Consider the following 15,691-nt stretch of genomic DNA (forward strand, 5'->3'; position numbering starts at 1 on the left):
TCCTCCATCTTTTTGGCAAACTCGGCATCGAGGCGGTCAAGCTTCGCCGAGAATTCCTCCAGAGTGGTGGCCATCTTGGTTTGGTTAGTTAGCTTTAAGAGATTTCTTTTCGCTTTTCTTACAGATAGATTCAAATTAAGAGAGAAAGGTAAAGAGAAGAAAAAAAAAAAAAGAAATTTATTACGGGGTGACCACAGGAGCGGAGCGTCATTCCCACAGTTTTTTCGATACGTGGTGGAAATATACCGTAGAATGAAGTTCAATAACTGGACAGTGATATTCCGATTAAACAGATGGCAGTAGATAGTTACCGAAAGGATCTACAAATCCTGCTATCTTTCCATTTGTGATCTCCATCATTCGCGACATTGCCTGCAGTACTTCGTGTTTCTTCGCCAACACAAAGTTATCGCCGGCCAGTTGCAAGTGTGGCCGCGGGGGATGCACAAACAGGGCGTACTGCTGTTGTGATTGTCCATCTAAAGATTCAAGATGGAGATTGAGGGTGTGGCCGTCGGCTGCACGTTCTAGTAAACTCTCTCCTGTAGATGCAGAGACGCGAATGATCGCCTCACTGTCGCTGATGCGGCGCAGCGAAAGAAGTTCACCGCCTAGAGTCGCACGGCGAACACTTCGGGCAACATCATCAAAGAGTTGAACAGCAGAGAGCTGTTGGTGTTGTTGTTGTTGAGAGGAGCTCGTTCCGCTCACTGTAATGTCAACACTGCTCTTCACATCTTCTCCATCCCTGTTGGGTCTCACATCCTCACATCCCACAATGGCAGTCAAAAATGAACCGTACACCTCGCACGGTATCCCAACAAGGCGAAGCTCCACCTCGTGTGCAGAAAGACTCTCCTTGTCACTAGCACTAACCTCATCCTTCTCATCACGGGGCCGTTTAACAGCAGTTGTTGTTGATGTTGTTGTTGTTGTTGTTGTTGTTTGATGTAAACCACAGCGGAGTATCTCATACGCTCTGCGTCCCTTCTCTGCAGCTTCGCGTTCTGCTGGTGCGGTGCCGACGGCCTTCATCATCACACGCACACCGTCGACATAAAAGTCCACACGCCGTGCTGCGTCTGCCGCCCGCTTCGTTTCGTAGTCCACAAGTGCGGCACCGGAGGAAGACATACTTCTTGTTTGCTCTTCTTGTGGTTGTGGACTGTTGTTGTTCTTATTGTTATTATTGTTTGTGTTCTTATGGTTTTTCTCATTCTGTGTGATGGGCCGCATGATAAGAAGAGCATTTACGACAGACTCCCCGCCAACGTGGGCGCGCACATAATCGTAGAACTCCTCTTCCCCCACGTATGTGGGAATATTCGTGATGAGCACACGGTATGGCATGGGAGGAAGTTCCGCACTCTGTGGGGAGTGAGAGTAAACAAGAAAGAATACACAACAAGAAGAAAAGGGAGAAAAGAGAGAGAGAGAGAGAGAGAAGAGAGACGTTAACAGTAGACAGTAAAATAAGAAGAACAAGAAGAGAACGAAGGAAAAGAACCAAAAAAAAAAAAAAATAGAAAAAGAAAGAAAGGGAGAAAAAAATACAGAAATTACTGTATGAGTGAGTGAGTGAGTATGTGAGGAGGGAATTACAGATAACTGCACACACAATCATCTCCTTCTCCCCTCATCATTCTCTTCACTTCTGTCGCACCCGCTGCGCCTCTGCTAAGATGTGTGTGTGTGTGTGTGTGTGTGTGTGTGATCAAATCAAAATGGTAAAAAAAAAAAAAACGAAATTTGCGCACACGGCATGGACCACCATCATGAGAAAATATCATTGAAACAAACAAAAAAAAAAAAAACGAGTGAGAAAGAGTGAGTGAAAGCGACTGAGATAAAAACTAAGAAGAATGCAAATAAAACAAAATAAAAAAACATCGGGCCTTTCTTGCTGTTATTTATTCTTTCGCTGAATAGGCATGATAAGCTAAAGCGTGAATAAACGTTCTTCTTCGTTTTTTTTTTGTTTCTTTTTTTTTTATGTGAGTGTATATGTGGGGAGAGCGCATTCTGTTTTTGTTTTTTTTTTTTGTTATTATGAACAGAAGAATATGTTTTCCTTTAATTATTATTTCCATCCTTTGTTTTCTCTTTCCATCTATTCTCCGACACTTTGCCTCCCTTTCAGCTGCATTGCCCAAGACCTTACTCATACTAGTACTACTACTGCTGCTGCTGCTCTGGTTACTGTGGTTGTTGCTAATATTATTATTAATTATTACTATTATTATTAATACTTGTTGTTATTGTTGTTTTAACGCATCGCATTTGACTGTTTGATGTATTTGCCTTTTTTTTCCCCCAAACATCTCCATTCATTACTGATGAGAGGAACGGGGAGAGGTAGTAGTGTGCTGGCTTCACGAAGTTAACAATACATCCACAAGCAAATTAAACAAACAAACAAACAAACAACGCAGAAAGCCCAAGCAACAAGGCTATCACCACGATAACAACAACAACAACAATAATAAGAATAATAATAATAATAATAATAATAACACCTACACGCATACACACCACTTTAACGGAAGTAATAAGTAGCTGTAGAAGCAAAGAGAAACTCAGACAAATAAGCATCAACAGATATCTCCACCCCGCTACACATTCCTTCTCTTTTCTACATTCTCTCTCTGTTTCTTTTCTCATTCCCATCGCCTGTTCATACTCAACCCTATTAATCTTCTGTTTCTTCCATTTCACAAGAACCGCATTTATTCCTCAAATGACCCCCCGGGCTTTCACTTCAATCAATCAATCAAAAACAAACAAACAAACAAACATATCGATCAATCATCCAGACAGAGATACATATAAACAAACACACACATATATATTCTCCTACCTCTCTGTTTCTCTTTCACGCCCCCTCGTTTTCAGTATTTAACTTTCTTGCACTATTTTTTTTTTTTTTTTTCTTCTTCATTTCTTTCATCGCTTTCAACCTCATTCTTCGGTTTTAACATTTTTGGCCCCTTTTCTTTTCTAACGCTTGTCACACCCCCTCTACACCCTTCATATCTGTCGGAATCCCCAAATATAAACAAACACACACACAGGCATAGAGACGCAGATTCTCTCTCTCTCTCCCTATCTCTCATACACACAAACACACATATATAATCTTTGCCCACACTTTTAGACTAATTCACAGGGGAAAAAAAGTAAAGAAAAGAAAGAGTTTTTTTTTCTTTTTTTTTTTTTTTTTTTTTGAAAGCCCATAAGGTAAATAAAGCATCTTATACGCTTCATTTCTTTTTCTCCTCTCTATTCCACTCTATTCCATTCTTTACCCTAACTACACGGGATCGCCTCCAACATGTGGTATTTCCCTCCTTTTCCCATCTAATCCTTTCTCTTTTTTTTTTCCTTTTCCCCCTTTTTTTCCCCCACATTTCATCTCTCTTTCTTTCCTTTTGTTCCTTCTTCCACCCATTTCACCCTATTTTTTCACGCAGTGGCCTTGTTGTCCAAGCGGACATTCATCGCCCTGTTAGCCATCTCAATTCCGTCAAATTCGGCTATGGCAACACGCGACTCCTCCTCAGTCTTCATCACAACAATGCCCATACCTCTGCTCTTTCCATTACGGCCCAAAATAATCTCCGCCCGCTCCACATTTCCTACTTGCTGGAATGTCTCCCGAAGTGCACTGCTGGTACAGTCAAAGGGTAAATTCGAAACAAATAATTTGCGACCAATCTCATTCACCTGTTGACTGCGCGGCTTAGGAACCACCTCATTCATGTCATTCAAGGCAGCCGCACTACCATCATCCATCATCCCATAACCACCACGGGGAGCATATCCAGTGCCACGACCGAAGTTCTTCGCACCATCATAGTTCGGAGCGTTATTAGGCGCTCCTGTGTACCCACGATAACGTTGTGCTTGCTGATGCTGATGCTGCTGTTGTTGTTGCTGATGCTGAGCTTGACGATCATACTGCGGCATCATATCTCGCTGCACAAGTGGTGGACGCGGGCCATCATCAAAGAGACGCACAATAAGGCGCCGACCCTCAAAGTCGGTCTCATTGTACATGTGAATGGCACACTGCGCTGCCTCTGGGGTGGCCATTGTGACTAGCGCAGAACCCTTTGGCCTTCCCATGCGGTCGGCGATGAGATCTGTGTAACGAACCTTTCCAGCATTCCTGAAATGGTCCTTCACATGCTGCCACGGCGTCTGAAAGGGCAAGTTTCCAACAAAGAGTACATTTCCGTGATTTTGGCGACGTTCCATGTCACCGCCCTCTTGAGGGCCACCTGACGCAGAGGAATGCTCTTCAAACATTTCTTTGTTCACTGTTTAGCTCTAAAGCAAAGAAAGAAATAAACAAGTCAAAAAAAAAACACGAAATATTCGTTTTTTATTTTTTTTTTTTTCTGTCTCCTCTAAGTTTGATGTCTTCTTTGTTTCGCTTTCTTATGTATAGTTGCTTATTTTTCCTTTCACTTCTGTCCCCTAGTAGGAATAATAAAGCAAACCGCAGTGTATTCTTTTTTTTTTTTTTTTGATGTTCTTTCTTTCTGTATATATATATATATAAATAAATAAATATATATATATATAAAACCTTATTAACCTTAAAGACAAACCAACTTGTCTATTTTTCCCTTCTTTTCCACGCAAAAAAAAAGACACACACACACACAACAACAACAACAACCTGTAGAGAAAAATAGCGTTGATGTTGTTTGTCACAATGACGAAGAAAAGAGAGAAAAAAGAAAAGAGAAAAACACACGTTCCAGTGCACGAATAAAAAAATAAAATTGTCTAAGCGGTTTTCTTCATAAAATAATTCTTTTTGCATTGCAGATAGAAAAAAAAAAAAAACTGAGAAAAGGAAAAAAAAGGTAACAAAAAAAAGGCAGGGAAAGAGGATATTTTGTGCATGTGCCTGGTGCTCCGACCCCTGCATCGCTTGGACCACCCTTGCGAGTGAGTACGTGTAATGTATGCATATGACTACCCCTCACTCCTTTTTTTTTTCCTTCTTTCCCATTCTCCATTTCCCCTCCCAATAGAAAATGGGAAAAGATGGAGAAAGAGTGAGAAAACAAAAAGGTTTCTGTATGCCTTCTCTCCCCACACGATACTCCGGGTGTCTTCTTTCTCGCCGATGCTCATGAAACTGTTGGAGTTTATAATACATATATATATAAATATATATATATTAGTTGGGCACCTTCAGTTTACCCTCGCTGACCTTAGCCTGAATATCACGTGGGTGCTCGCCATCAATGGTGCAGCCGATGGAGACTGCAGTTCCGAGGACTTCCATCACGACGGCCTTCATGCTGGCGGCCATGGAGTTGGCGGACGCCTCCTTCGCAATCTTGAGCACCTCCGAGAAGGCGATGTTGCCGCTGTGCTTGATGTTCTTCACCTTCTTGCGGTCACGTGGTGGCTCCTTCAGCGCGCGGATGAGGCGCGAGGCGACGGACGGCGTCACGCAGACGGTGGCCACGCGGTTCTTCACGCGCAGCTGGCACGTCACCTTCAGGCCCTTCCAGTCCTTCGTGGACTTGGCGATGTCGTCGCCGATCTTCTTCGCGTTGAGACCGAGCGGGCCGACCTTTGGGGCGAGTGCTGCCGCCGCGGGCACCTCTCCACCGACGGCACGCACAACGATGGTGATCTCCTGGTTGGGGTCGAACTTGGGTGGCATCGCTTTACAAAGGTTCCTGTGGGGCTTTCCCTCCTCACAGCATTAGCAGAAACAAAAAGAAAGAAAGAAAGAGAAAGAAAGCATGAGAGAGAAGGCATATATATATATATATATATATATATATATATATATATGGTGATTGTGTGTCTGGGTGTCAGAGTACACTCTCCTGGTGTAGAGGGAAGGAGGGAGGGTGGGAATTGGAACATATGGGCGAATCAAACATAAATTGCAATGATGCTTGAAGCCATAGAGAAGGTGGATCAACAATACGCGAAAGGCGTTAATTCCAAAAAAAAAAAAAAACACAGACACACACAAAAAAAAGGAGAAGAATCCGAATGGACCAGCGTTAATAAAATAAAATAATAATAATAAAAAAACATTTGACTCATATATCAACAAACTAATTAACCAAAGAACCAATCAGGAGATCTTAATCACACATGTATTCAAAGGGACTTGATCCTCTACCATGATTATCTGCAGAATCTCTTCAAGTTTCTTAAACAAAAAAGGTAGTGACCATGTAAAGGCATTCATAAAGTCAGGCAATACATAGGGATGAGTTACAGCACTGAACTGTCTCACACGCAACACCTTTTTATTAATTTGCAAAATAGATCCCCTGTTATCATAGGTACCACAATAGTTTGGTGCTGAAAAAATAGAAATAACAGAAGGAAATTCTGTTTCTTCAACCTTTCGAAACATACGAAATCCCTCAAATTGTGCCTTATGAGCACGTATCACACCAATCAAATTGTTTACAGCCAAAAATCGCTCCACTGCAATACTGGAGAATACAAAAGAGCAACCACGAATTTTATTATCCAGAAATAATACATCAGGAAACATTTCTTCTTCTTCTTCTTCCATAGGGTCAGACCAGAGAAGATCACACATGGGTCCAGATTTGGGTGGTTCCCGTACGCGATCAATATCGTTTATATCATCCACAGTTTTTATATCTGGTGATATTCCACCATGAACACACAAAAATACTGATGAAACCACAGCAGCTAGTGGAAGACGATCAAATGCTGTCTGAAATGCATTATAGACTGTTTCTCCATACTTGTGTACACACTCATCATGGAAGGTAAAATTATAAGAAAGGGAATGACACTCATGATTACCACGTAACATCCAAAACGTTTTTGGATATCGAATTTTGAAAGCGAAAAGAAGAAGCGTTACCTCACAAGAGAAAAGACCACGATCTACATAATCACCAAGAAATAGATACTGAGTCATACTAGGGTCTCCACCCATACACAGTAACGTCAAAAGATCGTAATATTGTCCATGAATATCACCACTAATAGTAATAGGATCCTGTAGATGCAGCACGTTAGGTTCATCAGCGAACAACAATGCAGCATCATTAATAAGCAATAGTGCAGCTTTTTCTGTTATTAATCCACCTAATTCCAGATGTTTCTGCAATAGTGATGTGTCAGGTATACGTTTCCCATTGCAAGCAAGTTCTTTCGGAAACAATTGATCTTCCTCCAGTGGAAACATTTGGGGTGGCACGACAGAAGTCAACTCTGGCTGACATTTCATATTTACTATTAGTACTCGTTATGATTTTATTGTTGCCACTACGATAGTGAAATAATAATGGTCAAGGTTAAGAGAAGAAATAGGAAATAGGAAATGGGAAATAAAAAATAAAAAAATAAGAAAAGATCCTTGCACCATTCCTGAATGATCATACCCCTGTATAGTAACGGAAAAGAAAAACCACGAGGGTAAAGAAAGAAACAAAGAAAGAAAGAGAAAATACCTACCCAGATATCTCAGATGTGGTCTTGGGTCAGACGTCTTTCTTTCTTTTTTTTTTTTTTTTTCATTCTCCTCTCCAATAATCCTCCATTTATAGTACTGTTTTCGGTTGCCTTGATCACACACCTTTCCACACCTCTTCTGTTCTTTTTTCTTGGTTGTTTTTCGCCTTTTCCTTTTCTCGTTTCGAAATATATATATATATATATATATATATATATACTCGTGATCTCCTCCTATTATTATGCGTCCTCTGGCAAACGTTCCCGGATGATTTCATCCTCACCTACTGTATAGTAATGTGATGTCTGCTCCCACACATCATTTTCAGCGTAGTAGAGAGAGTCATGCCGAGTCTCTGTTGTGCGGTTGACGGTATAGCATTTCTTTGGGAGTGGGGCATATGTGTAGGGAATACGATCCGGGTATGGCCACACACACGGTTGTAAGTACTCACGTCGACACACAGCGCGGCTACTCGCCTCCATAAAACTCCCATCTGTCGCTTTTGATTCCTCTTCTTCTTTTTCTTTTTCTTCTTTTTCCTTTTGGTCCTTCCAATGTGGATAGCATGCATTTAAAGAACAGAGAGTGAGTTCACTATTTTGTTTCTTCTTGACGAGTATATATGTGTAATGACTAAGAGAAGTACAATCTTTTTTTTGTTCTTGCTTTTTTTGCTGCTGTTGAATAAGAGAAGATACTACATTCTTCAAGATATCTCGAAGACAAATCCATGTACGCTGCACCTCCAAATCATGAGACCATGATCCCATAACTTGAGTTGTAAAAGAAATGAGTGAAAACTGTTCAATACCAATCACAGCACTTGTGTAGGCGTTGATGCGGTAGACGTACAATACAGCAGTGGGATTGCAATGAAGAAGCACTAACATATTTACTACTTCCCGCTTGCTAAACCTCTCATATTGAAATATCTTAACATCATCCGGTATACTATTATAACCTTTACAATTGTACTCCATTTTTATCATTCGAAAAACCGGATGTTTTCCACTAATATCATAGGTACAGTTCGACACACATTGAAAGGCCATATCTTTACCTAATGATACCTCTGTATAGCACTTACTTTCACCACATTCCTTCTCATTACAACGACCATTTGACGGAAGGCGTACATCATCATCCACCAAACGCTTAAAAGCCGCTGCGTTTATATTCCGCCGAGATTCTTGTTCTCCTGGAAGTGGTTTTTCAACACAAATATCTAGTTTACGTTCAACTGGGTTCCACACGCAGCGAAAAGGAATACGAAAACTCGCCCGGTACGATGAGACATGAGCTGTAGCTAACTCCAATAGTGCTGACTTGCAAAGACGAAGAGTGAAAGACACACCACCCATTGCTGGGTCACTAGGGACTACAGGTGGAAACACCTTCTCAACTTTCTCATTATTGTCAACGCAGGTAACAGGATATAGTTTCGGTGCACGTTCATCAAGCTGCTGTACTGTCAGTGGAAATGATGGTGGAATAGAAATAGCTGGAAACACTCGTGGTTTTCCATGTGACTCACGCAGTGCAACAGTTTCATCGATACGACGGTTAGCCAACTGGTGAGTTCGCGTGGAAAGTTTTGCTACCGGTTTGACCCCTGTCGAAGAATTATTATTATTATTATTATTATTATTATTATTATTATTATTATTATTAATAGTAGTAGTTGTTGTCGTTGTCGTTGTAGTGGTACTCTTTCTAAGATCCAAAATAACTTCATGAAGATTGTCAGTATCATCACTTCCTTCCACGTTATGAAATAATGGTTTCACCCTTGACTGCAGTCGATAACACCACCAGCGCTTTGCAAAATTTTCCACATGTTCATTTATGTAGTTATGATTCCAACATGCCCGATGTGTCACTAAAGTCTCATCTGAATCAATAGACCGTTTCCTCTGACCCGCCTCAATATTACATGCCTCACATGAGATAGTTTCATCCATAAATTTGTGCAAATACGCTGTCTGTTCACGTTGTACAAGATCAAGTACAGTATTCATATCAGGATACTCATCTGTAGGCTTTGGTAAAATACCTGTTTGCATATATTTAAGCATCCATGGACGGTAATGTCTGTGTTGACCTCGTGTCAAGCATGATACACACATGGAAAGTCTCTTTGATGAATTTGACTTGAGAATAGCAGATGCAGCGTTATAATCCACTCGTCTACGTGTATCATCTTCTCGAGCGTCTTCCTCACCAAATATCTCATTTAAGGACACGTCGTTAACCGCAGCGAGTTGCTCGTGTATAGACGCATATTTCGGATTTTGCCGTAGTGCTGAGAGAAAAGCATCCGCCTCCTCTCTTGGGAACTCTAACGTGGGTGAGGCATCGAGTAATAGTGCCTTGCCCAAGATCCCAGCACTTCTCTTCCCACGTTGGGTCTCCGCAATGAGATTCTCTGACTCGCTGGGGAAGCCGTTGGGTGGGGGCCGCACAGGCAGACGAAACACCGGGGGTGGAACAAAACCCGAATTAGGGTCTTCTTCCACACACTGCTGCTTTAGTGCGGGTGATGTCATTGCCTTCCTAGTATATATATATATATATATTTCACAGTAGAGTAAAAATAAATAAGAAGAAAAAAAGAAAAAATCAAACAGCAAACAAATTTCAGAACATATGACAGCATTGCTAAAGACTCTTCGCATTCAAAAAAAAAGGAAAAAAAAAAAACAATAATTCTTCTTCCTCTTCCATACAAGACACACACATAACGCACATGTTTTTTTTTCTTTTTTTCTTTGTGTCTTCATTTTTGTTTTTTTGCTTTTTCATTTCACTTCACATCGCGTCACATCGCTAAATACCCATTCTCCCGAAATACCATCGAGTTTTCTCATTTTCATCAGAGTCGCATCACATGACTTTAACGGTCATAATTCTCTTAACCTGATTTTGTTGTCGTTGTTGCTGCATCGCCCCCTCAACATTGTCCCCCTTATTTTCTTTTGACCTATTCTTTTGCATCTCAATCTGAGCCTCTGCCCATGTACAGAACTCTTGTGCTGCTCTCATGTCCATAGCGTGTTTAGAGAGACAATTAACACCACTGTTTGCCCCGTACTCCCCACTACAGAGATAATAACCACCGTGTACCATTTTCTCTGGTTCAACACATGCCTTTAATACTGCTTGCGCTGACTCTGACCATGTCTTACCTATCAATAGCGAAGGATAATAAATGAAATGATCTAGTAAAGTCACAGGAAATAAATCACGATACAGGTGCGTTGTAATAACGCCTGGATGACAGCAAGCAACAAATATCTTAAGTTGACGTTTATCACCACTTTGAAAAAATCGCATAGCCACACGGCGTGCGAGAATAGACGTCCACCATACTACACAAAGCTTTGAAAGTCCGTAGTATCCAACAAAATTTAAAAAAGTAAAGTCCTCCATTGGAGCAGTAGTTTCCTTTTCACCTTTTACTGCTTTTTCTTTTTCTTTTGGTTCTTCGTCTTCCTCCTTTTTTCCATCTTCTACTCCTTCTGTTGGTGTGGGATGAAGTGCCTTGAGCATCTCCATGGGACTAAGCCGTTGCCGCACGCCAAGAAAAGTGTGACAACTAGAAGCGACATTCACAATACGTGAGGTGACACCAGTGCGTTCAGCCGTCTCATCTAGCAGCGGCAAGAGCAACTGAGTGAGCAGCATAGGGCCCACTACATTTGTGGCGATCATTTCCTCCAGTCCAGAGTCCTCGCAGCGGTGGAGGTGGCGGCGCAGCACACCTGCCGCATTCACGAGGAGAGCAAGTGGAAACTGTTCTTTCTGCTCGAGCACCGTCGCCGCGTACTTCCGCACGCTGTCGAGATTGGAGAGATCAACGGTTTCGAGAATGACGAGACGCCCACGTGGGGACTCCGCAGCGATGCGACGCCGCGCCTCGAGCAGCCGCCCAACATCGCGGCCCGCCATCACGACCGTCCAGCCGCGGCGCGCGAGTTCCCGCGTGGTGGCGAAGCCGACGCCGCTGGAGGCGCCCGTGACGAGTGCGACGCGGCCGCTGAAGTCGACGCCGGCGGGCCACGCGCAGCGACGACCGGCCGCGACGGCCCGGCAGGCGACGGCGGCGCTGACGGCCGCGAGAATTGTGTCGGCGGTTGTGCCGATCGTCGGCCCCCACACGGCGAGGGCGGCGAAGAACAGGCAGAGCAGCGCGGCGAGTGCCTCCGACGAGAGAAGATGGATCATCGCACCTTGGGAAGTGAAGAGGAGAGAAGGGGAGGAAAGAGGCCTGACACCCCAACAAGAAGGGAGAAGAGAGAAAGAAAAGGGGAAAGAGAGAGAGAGAGAGAGAGAGCGGTAGAAAGGAAGGAAGTAGATGTTTAAAAGAGCATGTCCGAAAAGATGGGAAAGAGGAAAAGAAATGGGAATAATATCGCAAAAAAATGAAAGAATAGCAAAAAAAAAAAAAAATAATAATAATAATAATAATAATAATAATAATTTCTTTTTGTTATTCGTAGCTATATACCCCTACTGTAGCTAAAGTATTCCATCGTAAAGAATGTAACTACAATGGACTTTTTCTCTCTTCCCGCCATTTCTGTGATTCCATTACGTGAGGGTGTCCTCCTGCTTCACGCCTCATCTGTGCGTAATCACCCTCATCCCACACCTCATCACCCTCTGCATATGTTAATGGTATTGTGGTGTCAACAAGACGGTCAATGTAATGATCCGCTGTATAGTTTACAGAGTATCGCTCTGCTGTTATCTGTGAAATTCTGGATATATCTTCCTCCGTTTCGTCCGTCTCTTCATTATCATTCTTATTATCCTCCATATCCTCTTTTCCTCCTCTTGACTCCTGTGTTACTAACTGCATATCAGGTTCTAAAAGGTCGCTGAGTACATCAGCAGTAAGAGAATCATTTGAACTTGAAATGTTCTTTACGTCATTCTGTTCCTCTCTTTTTTCTTTTTCTATTTCTTTCTTCTCTCCCTCTTCTTCCTGCTGCATGGTAGGAGAACCCATTACCAAAATTTCGCCATGGTGTACAAAAGGATCGCCTTCAGCTCCCGTTACTGGTAATTCAACTAGTGGATCACCCTCAAGCACCACACGAATAGGGTTAATGGCATGAATATAACGCTCAAGAGTTCGTTGTACCGCCTTTGGAGAACCAAAACTTACGCAGTTCTTAACATCAAATCCACGTACATGTAGTAACAACGCCAAACAAAAACCTACAGCACCGCCAACCCCGTGACCCACAACAACAGTGGAACGGTAGGCATGTAAAGGGGTTTCAGCTAATAGAGCATCCGCTAACCGCTGGGCCACACTAAGATACTCTGCATGGAATATAGTACCTCGCACTTCTTCTGCTTCCGTTATCTCTAAACGTTCCACTTCATGTTCCCAGTCGTATGGTTCACATCGCAGATAAACAATCTGCTTATTATACGTCTCATCTACTTCCAGTACCATATCTTCCTTTCCATGAGAAACATGATGAGCTGTGACACCACTACGTGTACCAATAATACTTTCAGTAACTTGCCATGATGTAAGTGTATTTTGTTGTTTCTGTTCTATTTTATCACTTCCATCCTTTCTCTCTAGACGATGGAGAAAGGCTAATCGCTCACCATATGGAATAAGTGCATGTTGCATAATACGATTTTGACGTTCTGCAACGGCTTCCTCATCTACTTCATTACGTTCTGCCTTCTTGTTCTCAAACTGAGAATATTGAAAATAGTTTCCTTCAATAGTTTGCTGATAATGTATATTACCAACACCTGCAGAAAGAACCTGAAGCATAGAGGTAAGAGCACGATTACCTGGTGCAAGAAGAAGCTGTTCCGTCATGTTGTGTACTTTCTGTAATTCTTTTGAAATATATCGTTCATACTGAATTTCCAGAGACTTTTGCTTTTGCTGTTGCTGTTGTCGTCCTCTCCTACTGCGGGGTGTGAGTTTCTGTTCATACAACTTGAGATATCGTCTACGATTATGTTCAGCGGCATCAAAGAAGCGAGCAGCCACGTACCGTGTTAGACCCTCCGTTTGGTGTAGTGGGCAGTCGCGAGCAACTTGATGCACAACACCGAGAAGACGGCGGTAGGCAGCGCAGGTGTCTCTGCGAACTGCTCGCGAGACACTCATCCCAAAGTACACCCCACCTATAGAAAAAAAAACAAAAAAAGAAAGAAAGAAAAAATAATAATAAAAGAAAGAGGATATGAGATTATTAAAGATGTTTCCTCTCCAGAAGGTTTTAGATCCCAGTTCTCCCTAAGAACAACTAGAGAAACGTGAATAACTACACAATATATATATATATATAGGGAAATCCTCCGTGAGAGTAAAAGAAACAGTAGATATCTCGATCTGTTAAACTGTGCTCATCTCATGTAATTACACAGACGCAGAGAGAAAGTGATAAAATGTTTGAGAGAGAGAGAGAGAGAGGGAGAGAAAAAGAGGCATAAGTATCCACAGCTCAGTGTTATGTTCAATAATACCACAACACCAACTGCCAGCATCCACAAGAGCATCGCACATCTTTACGCCTCAACCCTTCCCTATAAAAAAAAAAAAAAATAAAATAAATAAATACTAATAATAATAAAAATATCCCTGTTCCTCCCTCTTCAGCTTGTTCCCTTACTTGTCATTCCATTTTTTTCATACCCTGTCTCTTTTTTTTTTTTTTCTTTCTTTCTTCTTTCTTTCTTTCTTTTGTGTCACTCTTTCTCTGCCGTCAGTCCGACCAAACGTTTACCCCATGAAATGATGCGTTCGGCTTCCTCTAAATCCCAACCATACTGTAATAGTGACTCAAGTGTTTGGTTACCGCATTCCACAAAGTAAGGACTAACAAATTCAGTTTGCTTTACACTCGCTGGAGGGTTTACAGGCTTCAACTCATCTACATTACACATCGCACAGTGCAGCGTTGTTTGTGCCCCTTCTTCCCAAGACTTCAAAAATAGTAAACAGGCATACTGATAGAGACGATTGATAAACTCAGTAGGCATGAGATCTTTTGAGAAATTAGTACCAACACATCCAGGATGAAGAGAACAAACAGGCACCTTATAGTGATGTGCAATGTAATGTGCATGATAAATATTAAGTAATTTACTTGTACCATACCTAACAAAAGCGTAACCAAGTGAACTCGTCTTTAATGGACCATCCGAGTGAGATTCACCTTGATTAAGTAATTTCAAAGCTTCTAATAAACGTCCGTTAATACGTATACCTGATGTATTCCTCCAACAATGTGGTTCCAGCAACATCTGTGGAAAACGATGAGCAGCAGAGGCAACATATACTACACGTCCTTGACTTTTTTGAATAAGAGGAATAAGTAATTCTGTTAAAAGCATGGGACCAAGAAAATTTACCGCCGTATGCAATTCTAACTGTGGATTGAAACGACTGAATTCCAGTTGTTTCCGCATCATTCCAGCATTATTCACAAGCACATCCAAACGATTATAGACCCTTTGAAATTGATCCACAAAACGTCGCACACTCTCAAAATCATCACATTCAAGAGAGAAACGACCGTCCACTAGTACTGTTTCTGGAGTCTCTGTATACTTTGGATTACCTCTATACTTATCTCGTGTTTGTTGTGCCTCTTTCTTTATCTTTGCAGCTGTAGTCTCACTAAGTGAAGGGTTACGACATGTACACACCACGCGGTAGCCCTCCACTGCCAGTCCCACTGCTGTGTAGTATCCAATCCCGCTGTTTGTTCCTGTCACAACAACAACGGGCCGCTCCTCGTCTCTCATATTGCGTGAGAATAACACCGTGGAAGAGTTCTCATTCGGTGAATCTCCGCTAGTCCCAACCGTACTTGTATGAGTATTACCATTACTATTATTATTGTTAGTAGTAGTAGTAGTAGTAGAAGTAACTTTGATATTTGATTTGTCTCCTTTGTGTGGGGGGTGTGCGCGATTCCGTGAGCCACGGGCGACCAGGCGCTGCAGCACAAGCCAAAGTGGAACGGTCAGTGGAAGAAGTGACGGCGGCAGTAAAAGAAAAGAGACGCCAGCAACGCAGGCACTGCCAACAGCACCCAACTCACTCTTATATCCAAGCCGCATAACGTAAATACCACAACTACCACCGTATACTATCAATAATCTTACTCCCTTCTCAAGAACCCATATATATATATATATATATATATATATATATAA

General features: G+C 42.1%; 8 protein-coding genes across 8 annotated transcripts; all 8 read right to left on the bottom strand.

Moving 5' to 3' along the window:
• Positions 1 to 285: 285 nt before the first annotated feature.
• On the bottom strand, positions 286 to 1,350 carry TM35_000044740 (uncharacterized protein; the record flags this gene model as incomplete). Its single annotated transcript, XM_029022668.1, has 1 exon — positions 286 to 1,350. The coding sequence occupies one exon, from the start codon at positions 1,348 to 1,350 to the stop codon at positions 286 to 288; it is 1,065 nt and encodes a 354-aa protein (XP_028886326.1).
• A 2,112-nt stretch (positions 1,351 to 3,462) lies between these two features.
• On the bottom strand, positions 3,463 to 4,308 carry TM35_000044750 (RNA-binding protein; the record flags this gene model as incomplete). The annotated part of the gene is made up of 1 exon (XM_029022669.1): positions 3,463 to 4,308. The coding sequence occupies one exon, from the start codon at positions 4,306 to 4,308 to the stop codon at positions 3,463 to 3,465; it is 846 nt and encodes a 281-aa protein (XP_028886327.1).
• An 886-nt stretch (positions 4,309 to 5,194) lies between these two features.
• On the bottom strand, positions 5,195 to 5,689 carry TM35_000044760 (60S ribosomal protein L12; the record flags this gene model as incomplete). The annotated part of the gene is made up of 1 exon (XM_029022670.1): positions 5,195 to 5,689. The coding sequence occupies one exon, from the start codon at positions 5,687 to 5,689 to the stop codon at positions 5,195 to 5,197; it is 495 nt and encodes a 164-aa protein (XP_028886328.1).
• A 426-nt stretch (positions 5,690 to 6,115) lies between these two features.
• TM35_000044770 (putative serine/threonine protein phosphatase) lies at positions 6,116 to 7,258 on the bottom strand (the record flags this gene model as incomplete). Its single annotated transcript, XM_029022671.1, has 1 exon — positions 6,116 to 7,258. One exon carries the CDS (start codon positions 7,256 to 7,258, stop codon positions 6,116 to 6,118), a length of 1,143 nt encoding a protein of 380 aa, XP_028886329.1.
• A 464-nt stretch (positions 7,259 to 7,722) lies between these two features.
• On the bottom strand, positions 7,723 to 10,032 carry TM35_000044780 (uncharacterized protein; the record flags this gene model as incomplete). The annotated part of the gene is made up of 1 exon (XM_029022672.1): positions 7,723 to 10,032. One exon carries the CDS (start codon positions 10,030 to 10,032, stop codon positions 7,723 to 7,725), a length of 2,310 nt encoding a protein of 769 aa, XP_028886330.1.
• A 337-nt stretch (positions 10,033 to 10,369) lies between these two features.
• On the bottom strand, positions 10,370 to 11,710 carry TM35_000044790 (putative short-chain dehydrogenase; the record flags this gene model as incomplete). The annotated part of the gene is made up of 1 exon (XM_029022673.1): positions 10,370 to 11,710. One exon carries the CDS (start codon positions 11,708 to 11,710, stop codon positions 10,370 to 10,372), a length of 1,341 nt encoding a protein of 446 aa, XP_028886331.1.
• A 322-nt stretch (positions 11,711 to 12,032) lies between these two features.
• TM35_000044800 (uncharacterized protein) lies at positions 12,033 to 13,634 on the bottom strand (the record flags this gene model as incomplete). Its single annotated transcript, XM_029022674.1, has 1 exon — positions 12,033 to 13,634. The coding sequence occupies one exon, from the start codon at positions 13,632 to 13,634 to the stop codon at positions 12,033 to 12,035; it is 1,602 nt and encodes a 533-aa protein (XP_028886332.1).
• Positions 13,635 to 14,215: 581 nt separating this feature from the next.
• Positions 14,216 to 15,595, bottom strand: TM35_000044810 (uncharacterized protein; the record flags this gene model as incomplete). Its single annotated transcript, XM_029022675.1, has 1 exon — positions 14,216 to 15,595. The coding sequence occupies one exon, from the start codon at positions 15,593 to 15,595 to the stop codon at positions 14,216 to 14,218; it is 1,380 nt and encodes a 459-aa protein (XP_028886333.1).
• Between the last annotated feature and the right edge of the window lie 96 nt (positions 15,596 to 15,691).

Source organism: Trypanosoma theileri, assembly GCF_002087225.1.
Source record: "Trypanosoma theileri isolate Edinburgh chromosome Unknown TM35_Tth_4_V1, whole genome shotgun sequence".
Lineage (NCBI taxonomy): Eukaryota > Euglenozoa > Kinetoplastea > Trypanosomatida > Trypanosomatidae > Trypanosoma > Trypanosoma theileri.